The sequence below is a fragment of the Lithobates pipiens genome, unplaced genomic scaffold (assembly GCF_037356315.1).
Source record: "Lithobates pipiens isolate NorthernLeopardFrog02 unplaced genomic scaffold, aLitPip1_a1.2 Scaffold_13, whole genome shotgun sequence".
In the NCBI taxonomy this organism is placed as follows: Eukaryota; Metazoa; Chordata; class Amphibia; order Anura; family Ranidae; genus Lithobates; species Lithobates pipiens.
In genome coordinates this window covers 71596107-71618837 of record NW_027507718.1, presented here as the reverse complement: position 1 = coordinate 71618837, position 22731 = coordinate 71596107, and the positions used below count along the sequence as shown (strand labels likewise).

Here is a 22731-nt window from a genome sequence, read left to right as displayed (position 1 = left end):
ATCTAGAATTAACATTCGTGACGTGGCAGCTAATGAAATGTCGAAATGCAGCACACATTCTCATCTTCTTTAATGGCATAATAATGAAGCTGCTTTGCTGGTGATACTGATATAGTTATGCCAAACATATATTAAAAGGCATTTGTTTTGTACTATCTGAAAATCATGTATCAACTCTCACCAAAATTCTACTAACTTCTACTAACACGAAATTAGCCTAAGGGGGCCAAGGGGTGGCACTTGAGAAATGAACTTCCTCTTTATACTCTCATAGTACGTCACTACGTTCATGTTTGTCAAACGACAATTTGCGGATATTTAGTATGCTAGACAAAATCCTGCACACGCGCTTTTTGCCAAAAATCAGACGCTTGGTCAGTACCCTCCATCGAAAAAAGTGCTTGCGCATGCGCAGTACAGAAGGGCACTACAGCTGATTTTCCAATCAGCTGGCATGACTTCACCATGGCGCATCCGCACATTGCAGGAAGCATTGTTCGATGGGAGATACCATTGGACTGGCACAGGTGAAAGCTATGCAAACAGCGGACGGAGACCGTAGTTCTCAGATTGTGCTTTGGTGTTGCAGGACAGGTTGTGTCTGTGTTGAAGGGCGGGTTTTGTCTGTGTTGCAACCCGCTCATAGACACAAGCAAAACCCGCCATTCAACACACCAAACCCACCCTGCAACAGACAAAACCGGACCTTGAGCACACTGTAAACCCGCCCCACAACAGCGAGGCACAATCTGACAACTACGGTCTCCCTCCACTGTTTGCATAGCTTTCAATTGTGCCCGCCAAATGGTATCTCCCATTGAAAAATGCCTCCTATGATGTGCGCATGCGCTACAGTGACATCACGCCAGCTGATCGGGAAATCAGCTGGAGTGCCCTTCCGTACTGCGCATGCGCGGGCACTTTTCGAAGGAGGGCACTATTTGATAGAACACCGTTTCACACATGTGCAGGGCGGCCGTGGTGCGCTTTTGATAAAGTAGTTGTTACATTTGGTTGCATAACTGTAAATACACTTTAAATTATTTTAACATCTTTGCATTAATATATAAGGAAGTCTAGTATTGCTGAATGATTCAAAGGTAATAACAGTGCAAGCAGAAATCTGAAATACCAAGAACAGAAAAAAGATTATTTTCCTGATAGTGAATGTTGCAGTGGGGAATACACTTGCTGCGCTTTCTGTATCACAGAGCCTGTGGTCTGGAGTTTCTGTAACACTATTTGTTAGCTTTAGAACTTAAAGCTGGATAGAATTTCATCTGAGGATTATGGTGAAGTGACTTGAACGGTCAATTTGAAGCTTCACATGGTCTGTACACACATCAAGTTAGTTGCTGGAATTCAGTCCTATAGTTGCTTTTATTCTGCTATCCAGTAGTTTGGTGTTAATTGAACTCATGTACTATTTGACATTTAATTAAAAAAATGTAAACTAGATCAATAAGGCATATAATATAATTATAAAACGCTAATTCCTGCAACTCATCAGTAATCATTTTAAGAGGAGGTTCACTCTGGGAAAAAAATGGAATAAAAGTCAGCAGCTACAAACCCTGTAGCTGCTGACTTTGAATAGAAGGATATTTACCTGTCCAGGGTTCCCGGTGCGTGCATCCTAACTGGGCAGCTGGCTATGCTGCTTTCGGCTTTACAGCTGGCGGCCCACTGTGCATGTGTGAGCCGTTCTTTCCTAAGTGAATGGTCCCACAGCCTTCTGGGACCTGTGATGTGTCCCAGAAGACTGCGGGGAGGGAGGGGGAGAGTCACCTAGGCGGTCCAAGTGGAAGTGGGAGCAGATACCTGTCAAAACTAGGTACCTACTCCCCCCCCCAAAAAAATACCTGCCAAATGTGGCAGGGGAGGAGGACTTAAAGTGGAACTTGCCCTTTTAGGTAGAGTTCTGCTTTAACTTTTCACCGATCTTGGGATTGATTTTCTAAAGACAATTAGACTGAGCTCTTTGCAAGTACAGTTGCACTAATTTTCCTCAGAGCTTAGTGAATATAGTAAAGCTCTGCTGATTTCCATCATTCAATAATGTGCAAACTAAAATTTTGCCATGTAGTTGCCCACCCCATTAATTTGTTCAGATCTTGCTGAAAATACAGTTTGTTTTCAGTTTTTTTCTTGCACTTGGGCAAAGCAGGTTCATGGGACTGGAGACCTCCACAACCATTTCTACTAACACTATTTTCAATCACCTAATACTTCATCAAGTCACTGGGAGTAAAAATAAAGCACTGTGTAGCCTAAAAATCACCAAAGCCATATTATACACAGGGCTAAGGATCCTCTGTGCTGATTGGCAGAGACCTGTCTCATGGCCCAGTCACTCTATACTAAAAGGTATTTCCATTGGATCTTGGATCCTGGGGATAAATGCAGCAACAGGTGTGCAAAAAGGTAAGTGTGTGTGTGTATATATATATATATATATATATATGCTGTTGGGGGGGGGGGGTGATAGCCGTTATATTTCCTTTTTAGCATTAAATACCGTCCTCTTCAGTCCCCAGTGTGAAAACATGTGCCATACAGTAGAGCCCTGAATATATCACTGTACATAACACAATACTGTCAGTTTGATGTCTGGAAGGGAATGAATAATACATACATGGATTCAATACTGTCTTTTATAGTTGCCTATGGTTCCAGATTTAGACTAGGGCTCAACAAATCCCAGGTGTTAGGTTGCCATGGTGACTAGAAATTGTGTCTTGTTGCCTGAGCTGCTCCCCAAATGCTTCCACACACCCCGCACGTGCCCCTCGATATGTATCCTGAGCTCCGCTTGCCCATCTGCAGGCCCGGGTCTAGCATAGCGGGTGCTCCCAGGTAGAGGGGAGAAGGAGAGCAGATGCACGTCTGCTCTCCCCCCTCTTCTTGTTGCTGACCCGGAAGTGACGTGTATGATGTCACTTCAGAGTCCCCGTTGACAGTTTCCCCGGACATCAAGGCCTATTCATGAAAACATTGATTGCGATACACATGTTACATATCGCTGTGCACACTGGAATGAGAGCAATAATTTTATCACCAGACTGCCTTCATAATGCTAAATAAAGCTTTGTTAGTTAAAAGAACTGGCTCCACGATTTAAAAGCAAATTTGTCAAGCCCTGGTTTAGACACTGTTGTAATTCAGGAGTGGATACTTTTTAACTAAAACTAAGGGATTTAGTTTAGGTTTGCCTTTGTATTATACTGCAAGTGTTCATACAAGCCTGCTCTGTGCTTGTGTCAGCTAAAGGTTATAACTGGCCTTCCGCCGCTGCCTATAAAATCCATGTCATATTGACAGATGATCCTCTGTACACTTCCTTCAACTCATCTGTTGGGTTATTTATAGAGGCACTGCTCAGACATTGGCTGGCCACTTGCTTTATTTCTGATGCAGAGAAATCAGAAGCTGTCTTGCAAACGATCTGTGCATTTACATATCCTAGAAAGCTGCAAGGTTAACTTTAAGATTTCTGTGCATGTGTGGACATAGGAAAAAAAGTCAAGGGGAGGCCTGCTATTCACGAATCTCCACATATACACCCTTATATTTACATGTTTTCTATAGTGTAATGTTAGAGCAAGCATAATTCTAAGTTTTGCAGCACATTACAAAGCAGATAGCTGTAACATAAGAGTTAGCCAGCATCCATTACCCAGGACTTAGGCCGGCCATACATGTAGTGAATTTCTTTCCTGCACCTGTTGCAGGAAAGAACTTTGCTCAACTTTACTCAATTCCCCCATCAACAAAGAGAGTGTTGATGCGGGAATCCCTCCTGCCTGGTCATTGTCTTCTCCCAGTGGGGAGGGGCGGGGAAACCACGAGAGAATCTGGCAGGCTGGTTGTACCCAAGTTGATTGATCAATCAACTTGGTACATTCAGCCTGCTCATTAACGCTTCCTGTTGAACCAGCCGAGATTCAAACTGTGTATGGTCGGCCTTAAACATAAAATTAACTTTTACACTAAAGTGAAAACCTAGCCTTGGTGCAACAAAAGAGTAGTGCAGGCATCACCTGTATCAACCAATTTGGTTAGCTCCTTCATACTTTGACATTTAAAAAAAAGACAGCTGATTGAATCTGATTGGTTGCAGTGCGTAACACGTGCACTTTTAAAGAACCACCCTATTTGTCCTTATATTAGTCTCTCCATGTCCAGTTCTACTTTTGAATTGTAATTTTAGCTATGGGATACCCACAAGATGTCTCTTACAAATGTACAAGAAAAAGTATGTGAAACCATGGGAATGAAGAGGTTTTCTACTGTAATTTGCCATGAAATGTGATCTTAGCCTCATCTAAGTCACAACAATGGAAAAACACAATGTGCTTAAGCTGGTAACACACAGACAATTCTAATTTTTATGTCTTTATTGAACATACACATTAAACATTCACAGGGCTGGAAGAAAAAAGTGAACCATTGGAGTTCATAGCTGGTTGAACCTTCTTTGGCAGCAATCACTTCAAGCAAGCACTTTCAGCCTCTCTGTATCAGACGTGCGCAATGTGCAGGAGAAATTTTTGACCATTCATTTTTACAAAACTGCCTCAGCTCAGACACATCTGTAGGATGTCTGGTGTGAACAGCTCTCTTCAGGTCATTCCACAGCATCTTTATGGGGTTATGGTCTGGGCTCTGACTGGGCCACTCCAAAAAGTGCTTCAGTCTTTAGTGAATTTACTTTGATGCTTAGGGTCATTGTACTGCACCCAACTTCTACTAATTCTCAGCTGGCAGACAGCCACCCTGACATTATCCTGTAGGATATTTTGGTAAACTTGGGAATTCATTTTCCCCTCATTGACGACAAGTGGTCCAAACCCTGAGGCAGCAAAACAAGCCCAAATCATGATGTTCCTTCCACCATACATCACTGCTGGGATGACGTTGGTAAGCTGTGCTTTTTATGCCATACACAGTGCTGAGTATTCTACCTGAATAATTCAACTTTTGTTTCATCAGTCCTCAAAACATTTTGCCAATAGCGTTGCAGTTTGCCAAGGTGCTTTTTTTATTTTTATTTTTTTATTATAGAGCAGTGGCTTCCTCAATGGTTCACTGACATGGACACCCTGCTTGTTCAAACACTTATGTATGGTAGACTCATGAACAAGGATGTTTGCCAGTTCCAGTGATATCTTAAAGCCTTTAGCTGTTACTGGTGGGTTCTTATTTACCCCATTGAGGATTCTGTGTTGGGCCTTGAGAATCATCTTGGCTGGGTGCCCACTTCTAGGAAGAGTGACCACAGCACTAAACTGTCCCTATTTATTGACAATTTGTCTAACTGTGGACCGATGGATGGCAAAACACTTTGAGATTGCTTTGTATCACTTTCCAGACTTATGCAGATCAACTAGTCTTGATTGTAGTATGTCTAATTTTTGCAAGGTATGATTCACATGAACTGATACTTCTTATGAACAGTAATCTTACAATATTGGTGTGTCTTTAATCAATCAAATTAGCTGTAAACCACACCTCCAAACTCATTTCATTAATTGTACTCCAGATGTGGAAACTACTGACTCTAATTAGCTTTCATTGAAGTAAGTAGTCTATAGATTCACTTGCATATTCCTCCAGCACTGTGAACATTTAATGAGCGTGTTCAATAATGACATGAGAAATTTGAATAGTTTTTGTCAGCTTAAGCACATTGTGAGGATAAGATCACATTTTATGGCAAGTCACTGCAGAAAACCAGTTCATTTGAAGGGGTTCACATAATGTATCTTGCCACTGTATGTTCAGTAGGTTTAAAATAAATATTTTACCATTAGGGAGCCCTCCACTCTAATTACAGTATCACAAACAAGTTTTTTGTGTTAGTAATACTCAGCTAGCTTTCATCTCAATATGTGATAATGCTATATTTCCAAAAATCAAAATTTTACATTGTGCAGTAAATTGAAAAAATATGGTATTGTCTGTCTATTCTCACATATTGCAAAAGGTGATCTCTGTGCATTCTTGTTGCTTTTTTTTAGCCACTAAAACTCAGTGCTTTTAGAAGCATTTTCTAGGAAGGTCGCTATGGGAGCAGATTGTCAAGTCCTTAGATGGTGAGGAATGGGAAGACATCTTAATGGTATTGTGTGGTATGGTACTCCTCTTCTCTGATCCTCCACCTGTGCCCCAGGCCCCTCCCTCCTGCCTAGTGCCCCCACAGCAAGCAGCTTGCTATGGGGGCATCGAGCAGGCTCGTTCCCAAGCTTTTGCTCAGCGTGTCCATTCATACACGGAGCATGGCTTGGCCCCACTCTCTCCTCATTGGCTCACTGGCTGTAATTGACAATAGTGGGAGCCAATGGCTACTGCTGCTGTTTCAGCCAATGAGAAGGAAGAGACCTGGTTGAACCGAGGCTCTCGTGCATGGGCTCAGGTGAGTTTAAGGCCTCATGCACACTGGACAGTATTGGATGTTTTTACAGAAGCTGTTTTTGGCTTCAGACGTTTTTTTCTAACGTCAGTAAACTCCCCATCATGTTATCCTATGTGTCCATGCACACATAGGCGGTTATAGCAGTTTTTGGCTGGGACGTTTTTTGGCTTTGAAAAAAAAACAAAAACTAGTGGGTTGGCACTCTAACATCAAAACGCCGATAAACTATCAGAAACGTGTCTGACCAGCGTTTTGTGATGTTTTTGATCCATTGAAAAAAACTATTCCTTTTTTTTTCTAACATTATTTTGATGTCCAGTGTGCATGAGACCTAAGGGGGGCTGGGGGCGCTGCAGTACACAGAAAGTTTTTTACCTTCAAGAAGTGCATGAAGGTAAAAAAAACTTGAACCATTACAACCACTTTAAATCAATGTGGAAATGAGCAATTGTATCAGATGATATTAGATGCGGTCCTGTTCTCCTGTATGGTTCTAGAGGTGGCTCAAGACATTCCTACATAACAATATGAGCTAACCTGTGCCACTGGAACAACCTAACACTTCCAACAAGTTAGACAAGGTTTGATTGTGGGGGATCACTCTATTAAGCATGGTACCTGAGCTCCCTTCTTTTATGGAGCAAAAACAGTTATGCCGCCTACACACGATCGGGATTTCAGCCAGCAAAAGAACGATGAGAGCTTTTCAACAGAAATTGCCACCATGTGTATGCTCCATCTGAATTTAGCCGGCCGAATTCCTGAGACCATGTTCTCAATTTTTCTGATGAAATTCCGATAGTGTGTATGCAATTCCGGTGCAAAAACTCACGCATGCTCAGATTCAACTAGGAGATGGAAGCTATTGGCTACTGTCTATTGAACTTCCTTTTTCTAGTCCCGTTGTACGTCACCGAGTTCTTGGCGGTTGGAATTTGTTGTGACCGTGTGTATGCAAGACAGTTTGAATGAAATCCCGTCGGAATTCCGCTGGGTAAACCATCAGAGCTTTTTCCAATCAAAATTCCGATCGTGTGTATGCGGCATAAGACTTATATATTTAATATTTCAAGCTTATCTTTTTAAATTTAAAGTAAATGGGATTCTGGTGACACAGTTTTAACAATGTCAAACACCTAAGGCAGCCCATACATGACTCCCCCATTCACATATTTAATGGGGCTGAGCTGTATTCTGATGGCGGGGAGGCTTCCCTGCCATCAGAATTAACTGATCAGTGCTGCTGGCTATAGCCTGCTGATTGAGCAACAAAAAAACAGGGCGGTTATACAGAAATCAATCAGTAGATCGAATTCTGTACAACCTCCCTGCCCATACATAGATTGAAATTTGGTTAAACCCTGCAAACTAGATGAATTTCAATCCATGTGTGGCTTAAAAAGATTCTAAAGATTTGATTTAAAATTTGTTTTAAAAAAAATAAACATGTCATACCTACTTGTGCAATTGATCTGCATAGAGCAGCCGCATGCTACGGGGGCCCTTATGTGGGCTCCCCAGGATATGTGTGTCTGTTGACATACACAGCGCAGCTTGGCTCCTCCCCGTTCCCTCATCACAGGATTTGATTGACAGCAGCGGGAGCCGACGGCTCCCGTTGCTGTCTCCATGTTCAGTGAGCGCTGCTGCTGTCGAGCACAGCGCTAGATCAAGATTGGGCTAAGGTAAGTATTTAGGAGGGCGGGGAGCTGATCACAGAAGGTTTTTTACCTTTATGCAGAAAATGCATTAAGGTAAAAAAAAACTTCTGTTTCTATTTTATGGATTTAAGAGAATTACATAAAATATAATAATCTGTGGCGCTATCATAATGTACAGTGTGCTGGTTACGCAGCCCTGACAAAACAACAGTCTTGTCTGGGTAGTACACGAATCTGTAGGCTCTTTTCACACACACGCCTTTTATTGCAGTTTTTATTGTTGCTTCTTTTGTTGCATTTATAGCAAGTCAAAGAGCTCAGCAACTTTTCATGTAATTGTATCCATCATTCCGTTCTCACTTGCACTTTAGCATTGTAATCTTGGTCAGTGGCAACTATCACACTGCAATGCACACGGTATTATGTTGTGTAAATGCCGTACCTAATAGGTATCAATAACACCACAAAAAATTTAAATTTGGAACACCCTTAGGTTACGTGCTAAAATATCTAATATGAATAATAGTACAGAGTACAAATAAAAGACCTTTATATATTCTATTCATTACAGATCCTTTTCACATTCATTCATTCAAACAGATGTGATGGATGAAGTTTTTTTAAGAGCTTGCTTCATTAACATATGAATGAAAAGTCTGTGACTCATATTGTTGTTGGCTTTCCTTTTGTATTTCTACTAATTATGGTTTGTAGTCTAGACATGCGTGGATGAAGTTAAGGTGAGAAATACATCTGCCAATGCTTAATTGGATCCCTAAAGTTCCAGGGCTTGCCATGTTTCTCACACTACAGTGACCACTGTTATGTGGAGGGACCTGCTTGTGATTATTTGCAGATTTTTGGGCAGAAAATCTTTCTGCAATAATGAGAATCTTTGACAGCCATTGGTGATTATTATCTCACCTAGGAGGTCACAGATGGCTTGATTATCACAAGTTGTTTCAGGGTGGTAGCATCTGTGGTAATAATCTTAAATCCAAAATGTACAGCTTTGTTTCATCTACACAGTGACCAAAGAGAAGCACCACCTTAGTTAATCTGCATAGTAAGGCTCACACCAATTTTTATTTCAATTTTCTATATACTCGCTGTCGCCATTACAAGGCAACTCTTCCTGCTGATTTTTATTTATTTATTTAATTTATTTATTACATTTAAATGTATTATATATCATGGAGAATGCATCAGGAGTAGGCACTTGCAAAAGTGACTTAAAGTGGTATTAAACCCAAAGCAGGCATTTATTATATTGCATCTTACTAATTCTTAGATATGATGACTGCTTAGGGTTTCTTGTTTAAGGCTTTCTCTCTTTTTTCACCACCCCATCTAATAATTGGTAAGCTGTAACATATTACATTTTTTGGTTTTGGGTTTAAAGCAGTATTAAAGCAAATCGTTTCTATTTTTGCAGCTTACCAATTCTTAGCCCTTGTACACACGGTCGGAAATTCCGACCACAAAATCCTCCAGATTTTTTCAGACGGATTTTGGCCGAAACCGGTGTTGCATACACACGGTCGGTTAAAGTTGTTGGAAAATCCGATCGTTCGGAACGTGATGACATTCGTTCATTCCGACAGGACCACGTTCAGCCTAGTAGCCAATAGCTTTCCTCTCGTACTTTGATCTGAGCGTGCGTGGCACTTTGTCCATTCGGAATTCTCTGCGAACGATCGGACAAAGCCTGATCGGATCATGTTGTCGGAAAATTTAATATCCAGCTCTCAAACTTTGTTGGTCGGACATTCCAACAGAAAAAGTCAGATGGAGCCCACACACGGTCGGATTATCCGACAACACGGTCCGATTGGACATTTTCCATCGGAATGTCCGACCGTGTGTACAAGGGCTTAGATGTGATGGGTGTATTAGTTTCCTTATTTGGGCTTTCTTTCTTCTTTTTACATCTGGCGATCCGGCTAGGAAGTCTGTTGTTTTTGAAAGCACAAACTCTCCAGCTCCCCTGCAGAATGTATCAGTTCACATGAATGAGACAAACACTGGCAGGGGTGATTTAAATGATGAGCTTTTATTTATTCATACAAAACCTTTATCCCAAAAGGAAAAAACGTGTTTGGTGTAACTGATTATAAAGTGCGAGCTGGAGTTAGTACTAACACTAACCTGCTAATACATTTAACACTACCCCCCCCCCCCCCTCCTTCAGAGTTGTGTCTCACTAATACAGGAGGTGTGCTACTGGCCATATCACCAAATGAAAACAGAGGGGAAAAAGTAATGCAGTAATGCAGCCACCACATCTAACGATTGGTAAGCTGCAATATATCGCATCCCATCCTGTACAGCCAAAGACCGTGCCATATTAACCTCTATTTAGATTACAGTTGACATGGTGCTGCACATATGATTAGCTTTGACACCCACCATCTGATGGCTTGAAAGTTCATTTAAGAGTCTGTGTTCTGTTGAGAAGTTCCCGCTATCGAGAAGTGCCTAGTATGTACTGAGCATGCGCCATACGGAACAGGACAACAGCTGATTTGCCGATCAGCTGGGCTGACGTAACCAGGGCGCATGCGCACATTGTAGGAGGTATCTCTTTATGGGAGATTCCATTTCGCAGACACAATTTAAACCTATACAAACAGCTGGGTAGACTGTAGTTCTCAGATTGTGCATTGCTGCTGCTGGAGGGCAGCTAGTAGGGATGAGCTTCGAGTTTGAGTCAAACCCATGTTTGACTCGAACATCGTCAATTTATATGCCAGTCGACGTTAAGACCCCAGGGCACATACGATTGCATGCCAAAAGCATTCTTTCGGAACGCACATTTAGTGCTGCTGGAGGCTTTGTAACTGACCGACTCGTTTGATCGACTGACCTTCATAAAAATGAATCAGTCTTGGATCACCACCAGCTGCCAATAAATATCCCCCCAAAATATCAAAAAAAAAAATGTTTTCCCTCAGTTTAGGCCGATACGTATTCTTCTACATATTTTTGGTAAAAAACAAAAACAAAAAATCACAATTAGCGGTTATTGATTGGTTTGCGCAAAAGTTATAGCATTTACAAAATAGGGGATAGTTTTATAGCATTTTTATTATTATTTTTTTTTACTAGTAATGACGGCGATCAGCGATTTTTATTGTGACTGCGACATTATGGCGGACACATTGGACATTTTTGACACATTTTTGGGACCATTGTCATTTATACAGCAATCAGTGCTATTTAACCACCTCAATACAGTGCACTTACACCCCCTTCCTGACCAGACCAATTTTCAGCTTTCAGCGCTCTCACAGTTTGAATGACAATTACTCAGTCATCCAACACTGTACCCATATGAAACTTGCGTCCTTTTTTCCACACAAATAGAGCTTTCTTTTAGTGGTATTTAATCACTAGTAGGTTTTTTATTTTTTGTGCTATAAATAAAATAAAACGTAAATTTTTGCTAATTAGTAATTTTTCTTCATACATTTTGGCCAAAATTTATACTGTTACCTATCTTTGGTAAAAATAACCCACATTAGTGTATATTATTTGGTCTTTGTGAAAGTTATAGAGTCTACAAACTATGGTGCGAATCGCTGAAAATTGATCACATCTGATCAGGCCTTCAGTACATCAGGTGTATCTCATTTCTTGAGACACTAACAAGTCAGGAAAGTACAAATACCCCCCAAATGACCCCTTTTTACAAAGTAGACATTCCAAGGTATTAAGTAAGTAGCATGGTGAGTTTTTCTAAGTTGTCATTTTTTCCCACAATTCTTTGCGAAAAAAAAAAAAAATTTCATTATTTTTTTTTTTACAAAATTGTCATATTATCAGGTTATTTCTCACACACAGCATATGCATACAACAAATTACACCCCAAAATACATTCTGCTAATCTTCCTGAGTACGGCGATACCACATGTGCGAGACTTTTACACAGCCTGGCCACATACAGAGCACCAACATTGATGTAGTACCTTCAGACGTTCTACGAGCAAAAATGACTCATCTCATTTCTCAACCACCTATTAAATTTTTGAAGGCCCTGGAGTACCAGGACAATGGCATTTCCCATAAAATTACCCCATTTTGGAAAGCAAACACCCCAACATATAATCTGTGAGGCATAATGAGTCTTTTGAACGGTTAATTTTTTTCCAGAAGTTTTTGGAATATATTTTTTTTACACAAAATTGTCAATTTATAAGATATTTCTAACACATAGCATGTATATAGCAAAATTACACCCCAAAATACATTCTGCTACTCCTCCCAAGTATGGCAATACCACATGTGTAGGACTTTTACACAGCCTGGCCACATAGAGAGGCCGAACATTGAAGTAGTACGTTTATGCATTCTAGGAGCATAAATGACACATCTCATTTCATTCCTACCCATCACACTTTTGAAGGTCCTGGACCACCAGGACAGTAAAATTACCCATAAAATGACCCCATTTTGGAAAGCAAACACCCCAACGTATATTCTATGAGACATGGGCTGCAAATAGGTACTCGGGTACTCTGATGGGCTGGTGACAGGTACTCGAGTACTCTGATGGCCTGGTGACAGGTACTCTGATGGCTTGGTGACTGGTATTTGGGTACTCTGAAGGGCGGTGACAGGTACTCGGGTACTCAGATGGGCTGTGACAGGTACTCGGGTACTCTGATGGACTGTGACAGGTACTCAAGTACTCTGATGGACTGTGACAGGTACTCTGATGGACTGTGACAGGTACTCAAGTACTCTGATGGACTGTGACAGGTACTCTGATGGACTGTGAGGGACAGGTACTATGAGGGGTGGTGACAGGTCCTCTTTATTGGGGGGGCAATCAGTGTTATTGGTGTACACTGTAAGCGGTAATGTATGTTCCCACAATCTCCTCCTCACACACGATCGGTATGTGAGGAGGAGAACCCGGTAACATCTTGTTACCGCGGTTTGTTTACATTTTAGTGATTGGCTGTGAAAGGATCACAGCCGATCACATGGGTAAACAGCCGGCCAATGGCTGTTTACCAGCGTCGGTGACGAGCAGTGTTCCCGGCGAATACGCCGCCACCATCGTGCACATGCAGCGCGATCGCGCGCATGTGCCGTGCACAGTGGGGGTGTGACCATCTGTGATCGGCCGTGACTTCATTACGGCCGTTCACGTGGTAAACAGCCATAACCAATGGCGGTGTCTCCGTGACACGCCGCCACGGAAGAAACAGGGATGCGCGCGCACGATCTCGCGCATTCCGTTTAAACAGGAGGCCGTAATATGATGGCCTTCTGCCACAATAGGTGCACCGCCTGGCCATCATTTGACGGCCGGCAGTCAGGAAGTAGTTAAAGGAATATTTCACTTTTTTTTCACTTTAAGCATCATTAAAATCAGTGCTCCTGAAAAAACGTCAGTTTTTAAAACTTTTTTTTGCATTGATACATGTCCCCTGGGGCAGGACCCAGGTCCCCAAACCCTTTTTAGGACAATAACTTGCACATTAGCCTTTAAAATTAGCACTTTTGATTTTGAACGTTTGAGACTTTAATGGGGTTCTATAAAGTTCGCGCAAACTTTCGGTCCGTTTGCAGATTCTGGTGCGAACCGAACCAGGGGGTGTTTGGCTCATCCCTAGTGGCTCGTGGCTGTGTTGAAGACCTGGTTTTGTGTGTGTTGCAACACTCCCTTTCACACAGACAAAACCGGCTGTTCAACACAGCAAACCCACCCTGCAACAAACAAAACAAGACCATCAGCACACTGTAAAGCCGCCCTGCAACAGCGAATGCACAATGTGAGAACTACAGTCGTTGACCCCCCGCTATTTGTATAGGTTTCAATTGTGCCCGTGCATTGGTATCTCCCATCAAGAGATGCCTCCTACAATGTGCACTTGCTCCCTGGTCACGTCACTCCAGCTGATCTGCAAATCAGCTGAAGTGTGACTCCGTATTGCGCATGGGGGGGGGGGCTCTATTTGATGGTGGGCACTTCTCGACAGAACGCCGGCACAAGCACACTGACAACTGTGACAGTTCACTAGAAGCATTCTATGAATGAAACAGTTTTGGGAAAAAGTCAAATAAGTGGGTTTAGTTCTGCTTTAAAGGGACCCTATGGGTAAAGTATGGGCAGCCTGTAAAAAGAGATTATGTATAATTACTTTTCTGGCAGCCTGTTAGTTAAAAATCTGTTGTGTTTCTGATCTGTAGGTTTTTAACACATTCTGGTTGTGTTGAATGTCTGCTCCCTTGTCTTGTGCTGTGGTTCCTTCTGCCAACTCCTATGTCAGTACAGAATGTACGTGTCAGTGAGAGGTACTACAGCACACAAATGGGGACGCAGGCATTCCACTGTAGGGCAAAAACAATAGTATTGTGGACATAATTGTAGTAGGAGATAAAGCTGGTTTTGGACTAAACCTCATGTGTTAAGCTATAACCCTCATTATGTGCCACTACAGCCATTATTGCCAGCATTGACAGTCAATGGGAGCTCAAAATAATGATTTTTATGGAAAAAAAGATCTAGATTGGTAAATTAAGCCTATTGACCTGTGGATTCTATACAACAGACTATTACATACAGTCTATTTAGTAGCAAAACGGCCCCATCACCAAATCAAATTGCCTCCAGGGATGTGACGTTATATAACATTACATAATATGGTAATTTTTATCTTCATATCTGTTTTTCTTAAAGTATTTTGGAATACCTGTTTTATGATCTTGAACTTTTTTTGGAGGCGTTTGAGAGCAGCGTTCTTTGTGTGTATCAATCTGCATTTCTGTTATATCATTTTCCAGTGATTGGTTTATAGCACTGCTACTGGCTGCAGTATGATTTTGACCCTGATCCCTCTGTTGACATCTGCTTTGGGTAGACTGTCCTACAGCTTTTTCAGTTCATTATCAAGTTGAGCAAATACCCAATCAATATCTGAAATTAGTTTTGAATTTGAAAACATTGTTTCTATAAATGTCTACGAGGCAGGAATGTTAAAGCCAAACCCTAGGCAAACAACTAAATACACTGATGAAATGTGGGAACTGTTTTATTTGCCAATGGATTTATATTTCTGCTCAACAAGTCCTGAGCTATGCAAAGCCCTACTAGACTTCAGCGCCAGGTTGCTGACCTGATATTTGCTTACTGCCACTGGTCTGTGGTTTGACAGTGAGGGAATAGCACAGTATAGTGATGAGTCAATCTTCTTTTCACTTTGCTCTTTTTTTTACTACAAGCATGTTCATTGCAAGCTCATACTGTATGTCCCACAGCACAATTTATTAGCTCCCAGTGTTGTCCTCCCTCACTCAGAGGCTCCATTGACACCTGATTGTTCTGTGAATGTGCATTCCCAGAAGGCATGAAAAACATGCCAACATGTGCATTGTGTTTACAGTGCCATTAATTCTTATTGGCACCCCAAACGTGGCTAGCAGACACGTGTTCTGTCATGCGGAAAAAAAAGGCACTAACACACACGCCAAGCTCTGTGCAGGAGCTTCTTTGGAGTATTTATTGGCTGTAGGGCAGCCATTCAAGTGAATAGACTGCCCTGTGCTGTCCTGCGAAAAAAAAAATGTGTATTAGCTCAAAATGCAGATGTGAATGGGGCCCGAAGGCTGCTGAACAGGGGACCACAAGAGGCTGATGTCAAGTCAAAATCAGGTACCTGTAGTAGTTGCTTTAAATATAAATGTATATATATATTTTTTTTAATGAGTACTTAAGTGCTGCCATTAGTGTTTACAGTTTATATCTGGAGTTTAGCTTTAGGCTACGTTTCCACTATTGCGTCCCCAAAGTCGCGTGATTTTGCCACAATTTTTACTGTGATTTTTTTGCCACAACTTGAAGCAATGCCTGTGTATTCTTGAGGTCTACGGACCTCAAGTCGCATCAAAGTGGGACCAAACTAGTGCAGGGACTACTTTGAAGTCACACAGATATGAACGGTACTCATTGGAAATCCATGTGGTACGACTTGTCATGTGACTTTTCAGTCCCAAATCACAAATGAAAAGTAGCACTAGTGGAAACCTAGCCTTAAAGGAACACTTCACCTTTTGTGAAGTTATTATTTTAAGTAGCCACCCATCCCCTGAGTGCAGCCTTTCTGGTAAAATACTTACCTTCCTTTCCATATCTGTTTTCTTCACTCTAAAACCCCTTTCACACTGGAGCGTTTTTGAGGCGCTTTAGCATTAAAAAAAGTGCCTGAAAGAAGCCTCACCTGCAATCCCGAGTGCTTTCACACTGAGACTCCTTTCACACTGACGTTTTTCAGGCGCTTTAGCGTTAAAATAATTGCCTGTAAACCTCCTGAAAGAAGCCTCAACTGCAATTCCAATGTGAAAGCCTGAGTGCTTTCACACTGAGGCGCTGCGGTGGCAGAGCGTCAAACAAAGTCCTGCAAGCAGCTTTTTTGCAGTGCTTTTGGAGTGGTGAATACTAGAGGTCGACCGATATGGGTTTTTCTCTGGCCGATGCCGATATTTAGAAATCATGGCGGCCGATAGCCGATATATGATGCCGATTTTTTTGGGCCGATATGTTAGGCCGATTTTATTTTATTTATTTATTTTTTTCCTTTTTTATTATATTATTATTTTTTTTAATCCCCCTTGATCTAACACACCTTTCCCACTGGGGCGTTTTTCAGGCGCTTTTGGGCTAAAAATAGCGCCTGTAAAGTGCCTGCAAAATGGCTCCCCTGCAGTCTGTGTGAAAGACAGTGTGCTTTCACACTGAGGCGATGCGCTGGCAGGATCTTAAAAAAAAGGTCCTGCAAGCAGCACGTTTGGAGTGGTGTATACCGCTCCTCCACCACTTCTGCCCATTGATATGAATGGGCACCACTGCCGAAGCGCATGCAATGCGATATGGCAGCAGTGCTTCATGGGCGCATTTAACCTCTTCCTTGGCTGCTAGCTGGGTTATATGTGCCCCACTAGCAGCCAAATAGCACCGCTAAAATGATGGTAAAGAGCCGCTAAAACTTGCGTTTTACCATCAACGCCTGCCCGCTCCAGTGTGAAAGCAGCCTTCATAAGTGATACAGAAAATTTCTTACATTTAAACATTAAACAAAACAAAACCTCCAATCAGTTTACTTGTATGTATGATTTAGATTAAAAAAAAAAAAAAAACCTATATATTAAATAAAAACAGGTAGTCAAAACTTTTGGACAAAAACAAAAAAAAAGTGGGCTAACTTTACTGTTTTTATTTTATTTTTATTTTTTAAATAGTGTATTTTTTTCCCAAAAAAATGCATTTGAAAGACCTCTGTGCAAATGCCGTGTGGCATAAAATATTGCAACAACCGCTATTTTATTCCCTAGGATCTCTGCTAAAAAATTATATATAATTTTTGGGGGGTCTAAGTGATTTTCTGGCAGAAAATACAGGATTTTTACTTGTAAGCAACAAGTGTCAGAAAAGATTTAGTCTTTAAATGGTTAAACTGAGAACTTCTACACACAGAGATAACTTCATTCATTGAAGTGTAAACATTGTATCATTTTGTTCTTTTCTTGGCAGCCTGCCCAGAGAGGAGGAAAGTGTTTCTATGAGGACTCAGGCAACTTACACTGACTTCTATACAGAAGTCATTTCAAAGTCCCGCTGCAGTTCTAAATCGGCTTTTTATCAGCACAATCGGCCAATGCCGATTATTTAAAAAACGGCAAATATCGGCCGATATATCGGTCGACCTCTAGTGAATACACCGCTCCTAAAGCGCACCTTCCCATTGAAATCAATGGGCAGCACCTGCAAAAACGCCTGCGAAGTGCCTGAAAATCGCCTGAAAAGCGCTTTTTGCAGCGGTGCTTTGTGGGCACTTTTAACCCTTTATTTGGCCACTAGCAGGGGTTAAAAGCGCCCCACTAGTGCTAGAAAAACGCTGGTAAAGCGCCGTTTAAGTGGCGCTGGCAGTGTGAAAGGGCTCTTAAAGCACTTGGGCTTTCACATTGGGATTGCAGATGAGGCTTCTTTCAAGTGCTTTACAAGAGCTTTTTTTAACGCTAAAGCGCCTGAAAATGCCCCAGTGTGAAAGGGGTCTTAGGGCCAACCTGATGCCGCACTGCCTTTACAACAAAACATCCTGGCCGCTATGACTCAATACATCTCTATACCTGAGATGCACTTCATTGGATGGCTGGAGGCCACCATGGATAGATCTAGACCAAAGGGATTAATGGCAGTGTGAATTATTAGAACCCAAGTCTCCCTAGGAGTTAATAAAAATATATACTTTAATCTATTTGTAAAGTGAAGATATCTGTTGATATTGGAAGAAATTTGCACATGGCTATGGATTCCATTGGTCCTCAGCAAGCATCCACTCATATAAAATTGGGACTGTGGAGATAAATGAATGGCTAAGAGGTGGCGTTGGTCATGGTGTTGAACATATGCTTCCGTTTTCATATGTCCCTGTGAGATGTCTGTACATCTATGGTCAGTCTTCTATATGTTGAGTAGTCCTATTTATGATGACAGAGGTGCTGATAATGAAAAATTGGAGCAAAGAAAGCTGCCTGAATTGCTTATAGTAGCCAGTCAAATCCCAGCTGTCATTTTGTAGAGCAGAATAAAACCGTACTCTCTGATTGCTGTAGGCAGCCCTGTCACATTCCCACTTGTCAGTTTTTTAACACAATGCTTAGGGAACGTCATATATGAAAGCGCATCCACCAGTGTGGGATTAGAACAGACCAGTTACTTTTAGGCTGCAATGTCTATTTCTTTATTCCAGACACTTTAGTACATCTTATTGTAAACCAGCCTAATATTGTTGGCTATGGTGATTACCTTTGTATTTCAGATATTGCTTTTTCTTTATTTCTGCAGAGTTTATAGAATGTGTTTAATCACTGTGACCAGTATTATATCTTTCAAAAGCAAACATTTACCTAGTAAAAATGTCTGTTTTAAGGGGGAGGCATAATCTAAAAATGGTCTTGCTCTTGTTATTAAAGTTTATATGTCCATCCAAAATTATTTTCTTTATTTTGTGAAAGGATTAGAACTCCTGGCAAGTTTTTTTACTGTTATCAGGCACTCTATTTGAGAGATTTACCATGAACCTTCTGTGCTGCTGACATTTTATTAGTCAGGAAGTGAGGGGTTGCTTCAATATGGGCACGCCAGTATAATATCACAATGGCAATGGTACAAACTTTTGTAAAATGTTAACTGTTTTTGCATGTATGCGTATACCTTGGTTTAATATATCCATGAGCATTTGGCCACATAAACAAACAAAAATCCTAAGGTAATGTTCTTAAATGCTTTTAATTAGGCAACTGTTGATTAGGCAAGTCCTACTTTGACCTGATGTCCTGCTCTTGCACTGCCCATAGATTAAATTGTGTTCTCAGAGGGATTATTGCTTATATGGAGGAATAATGAGATTTGCTCTGTAAGCTGTGATTTCACGCTATCTCAAAAATTCTACAGCTGTGTTGCATCACTCACTGATTTTGTTTTGTGTCTACAATAGAATAATAAACAAAAACCATTCACTTGTCCTCATTCATATCTGCTCTGTCTTTAGGAAGCTTTGCAGAGGATCATCACAACGCTTGCCAACAAAAATGATGAAATCCAAAACTTTATTGACACATTAAGTCATGTACTTAAAGGTGTACAGGTAAGTGGCAAATCTCTATTACTTTTATTTAATGTTAATATATATATGATTTATATTATTGCTATTCAGGAAGTGCAGGACCCTTTTCAGGTATCATAACAGAATAATATGTTGTATACAGGGCTGCTGATAAGGGGGTACCGCAAATCCTCCTGTAGGGGGCCTGGTGCCATCAATATAACAGGAGGGCCCGGCAGCTTTAGGTTTCATTACATGTGCAATACAAAAAAAAGGTCACTGCCCCCACCTATAACTGGTCTTCACAGCAAGAAGCACTGGAAGGGTAAACACATGTCAAAAACTAAAGAATTTCCAAGCTCAACTTACCAACCAGCCTGCGACCAACCAAATTAACCTGTCTAACAGTATGCGTTAAAAACAGGGATTTAGTTGCACACATTTGCAAATACATGCGTAAGCTGCAGGCCACGGCAAGGCACCCTGTATCCTGATGACCCTAGCTCTAACTTTGAAGAGTCTCCACAGTGGGAGCACATGTATTCTAATGGATAGATGAAGGGCAGATGACTGGAGGGAGCCCAACCCTCCTTAAAGGCACAGGAACAAACTGAACACACAGCACATTGCACAATGGCAGCAAAGGTGTCAGTGCATTGCCTGACCAATATGTCAACAATACAAAAAAAGTCACTGCCCTCACTTATAATTGGTCTTCACAGCAAGGATCACTGGAAGGGCAAACGCATGTCAAAAACCAAAGAATTTCCAAGCTCAACTTACCAACCAGCCTACGACCAACCGAATTAACCTATTAGGGAGGATGTTCCCTATTCTTACTAAATTTCACATTAGCATGCATCACTACATGTTGATGTGAAATCATCTAACATTGGGGTTGATTTACTAAAACTGGATAGTGCACAATCCGGTGCAGCTCTACACAGAAACAAATCAGCTTCCAAGTTTTTTTTGTCAAAGCTTAATTGAACAAGCTTAGTTCAACAAGTTAGAAGCTGGTTGGCTACCTTGCACAGCTGTAAATCAACCTCACTGTTTGAAAAATAAAATGTTCTTCCACAATAAAATTAACCTACCTGCCTGCTCAGTCTTCTTTGAAATGTACACTGACCTGCACATGCTGGCGAGGGACATTGGACCACTGAAGGAGAGGTAAAAATTGCGGAATTTAGTTTTGTTTAAAAAATTTTTAGCTGGAACTCAGCTTTAATTTGTAGGTCACTTATGTAAAGTCCACTTAACTCCATCCGGTTGAACAAAAAAAAACTGACAGATCCCTGCATTCACACAAGCAATGTTAATGTAGGGATCTCTCCCAGTCAGAATACACAGATTGGCTGCATGCACTGATTGATTGTAGCTTTTCCAGTATGACTCTTCAACAGAAGCTGGTTGTTGGACTGGCTTCTGTTGAAGAGACATTGGTAGACACGTACCAAAATGTGTCCAGTGCCTGCTGAACCAGCTGCATTTCAGTACATGTGTACCAAGCTTAACGCTAGCCTCTACAGATGATACTGCTGTCCAAGTATGTCTCTGTTACTTCTCCACCCTAAAACAAAAAAAAGTGTGTTACTAATCTGATCATCAGGAGAAAATAAAGCAAAAACACCAAAAAAAAGGAAATTAATGGATCCACCACATTTAAGAATTGGTAAGCTGCAAAATATTATATTTTTGTTTTTTTTAGGTTTAATACCTATTTAGGTACAATTTTTTAGTTTTCTCCCCAGGCGTTTCTTTTTTTATGTGGACTGACGATTTTGTACATTGCGGGGGGAGGTAGGTCATTTTTTAATAAGCAGACTTTCCATTTGGGTGCAAGGCCCACTTTAAAGTGTACTTGTGCCTAGATAATAGACTTTAAAAGATTTGCATATTCTTAACAAGCAGTAACTGAGCTTTTAAGCAAGCCAATTCTGACAGCTAAATCTGCACGTACATTGAAGCAATTCATGCTTAAATTAGAAGTCTTATCTAAGCTTAAACTTGCTCCCACCCCCATTGTAAGCTCTATACTAACTAGCCTGTAAAGTAAAGATGTATATACTTACCTTACTCCCATTGCTGGCTTCATGGCAGAGGTGGGACAGCACACAACAGATGCCCCATAGTTAGCCTATGGGTGAAATCACCGCCCAAGCACTGCGGCCATTGTCGCTGCTTTCTCCTCTTTCCTGAAGGCGGACACTGGTGAGATCACATGACCGGACTGGAGCACACGTAGATTAAGTAAGTATACACATCTTTCCTTTACAGGCTAGTTAGTATAAGACTTAAAATAGGGGTTGGCGCAGGTTTAAAATTAGATAGGCTTATGCCGGCCATACACGGTTCGAATTTCGAAAGAATTTTCTTTCGAAAATCATATCTAAGAATTTTCGTATGAATTTCGCACCATTAGTGGGCTGCAGCAACAGCCGATTTTCGTTCAGAAATAAAATTTGAGGAATCGGACATGTTGGAAATTTTTAGAAAAACGAACAATTTTCTAATCAATGATGGGAGAATCGTGCGAGAAACGTAATAAGAAAAGAAAATGTACGGAGATAAAAGAAAATGTACGGAGATAAAAGAAAATTTACGGAGAGAAAAGAAGATTCCCAGCCAAGAAAATTATTTTCTGTAGCAACATGAGGTGAAATTGAAGGCTAGGTTGGCCGAATTTCGAAAATCAATGGTGGCACCATCGGATCACAAGAAAAACAAATTTTCTGATTTTGAAAAGAAAATTCGTTCGAAATTCCACCGTGTATGGCCTGCATTAGTCTGGACTTGTACAACTCCAATTCCCAAAAAAGTTAGGACGTTGTGTAAAATCTACATAAACACAGAGTGCAATGATTTGCAAATCTCATTAACTCCATATTTTATTCACAATAGAAAATAGAAAACATACCAAATGTTTATATAACCCAACAAAAAATTGTGTGCTTAGTGAAAAAGGGTGATCTTGCACTTATATATTCCAGACACAAGGAAAATCTAAAAACATCTAACTCATAGGTAATCATAATTTGTG

The 22731-nt window shown here is 41.0% G+C and overlaps 1 protein-coding gene across 4 annotated transcripts in view; it reads left to right on the top strand.

Annotated features, from left to right (window-relative positions):
- The window catches only part of FSD1L (fibronectin type III and SPRY domain containing 1 like), a 118673-nt gene that overhangs the window by 9991 nt on the left and 85951 nt on the right, over nucleotides 1–22731 (top strand). For all 4 annotated transcript variants that reach the window (XM_077475181.1, XM_077475182.1, XM_077475180.1 and 1 more), the window contains exon 2: nucleotides 19635–19730. In XM_077475181.1, coding sequence (XP_077331307.1) covers nucleotides 19635–19730 — 96 coding nt within the window. The remainder of the gene's footprint in view (nucleotides 1–19634; nucleotides 19731–22731) is intronic.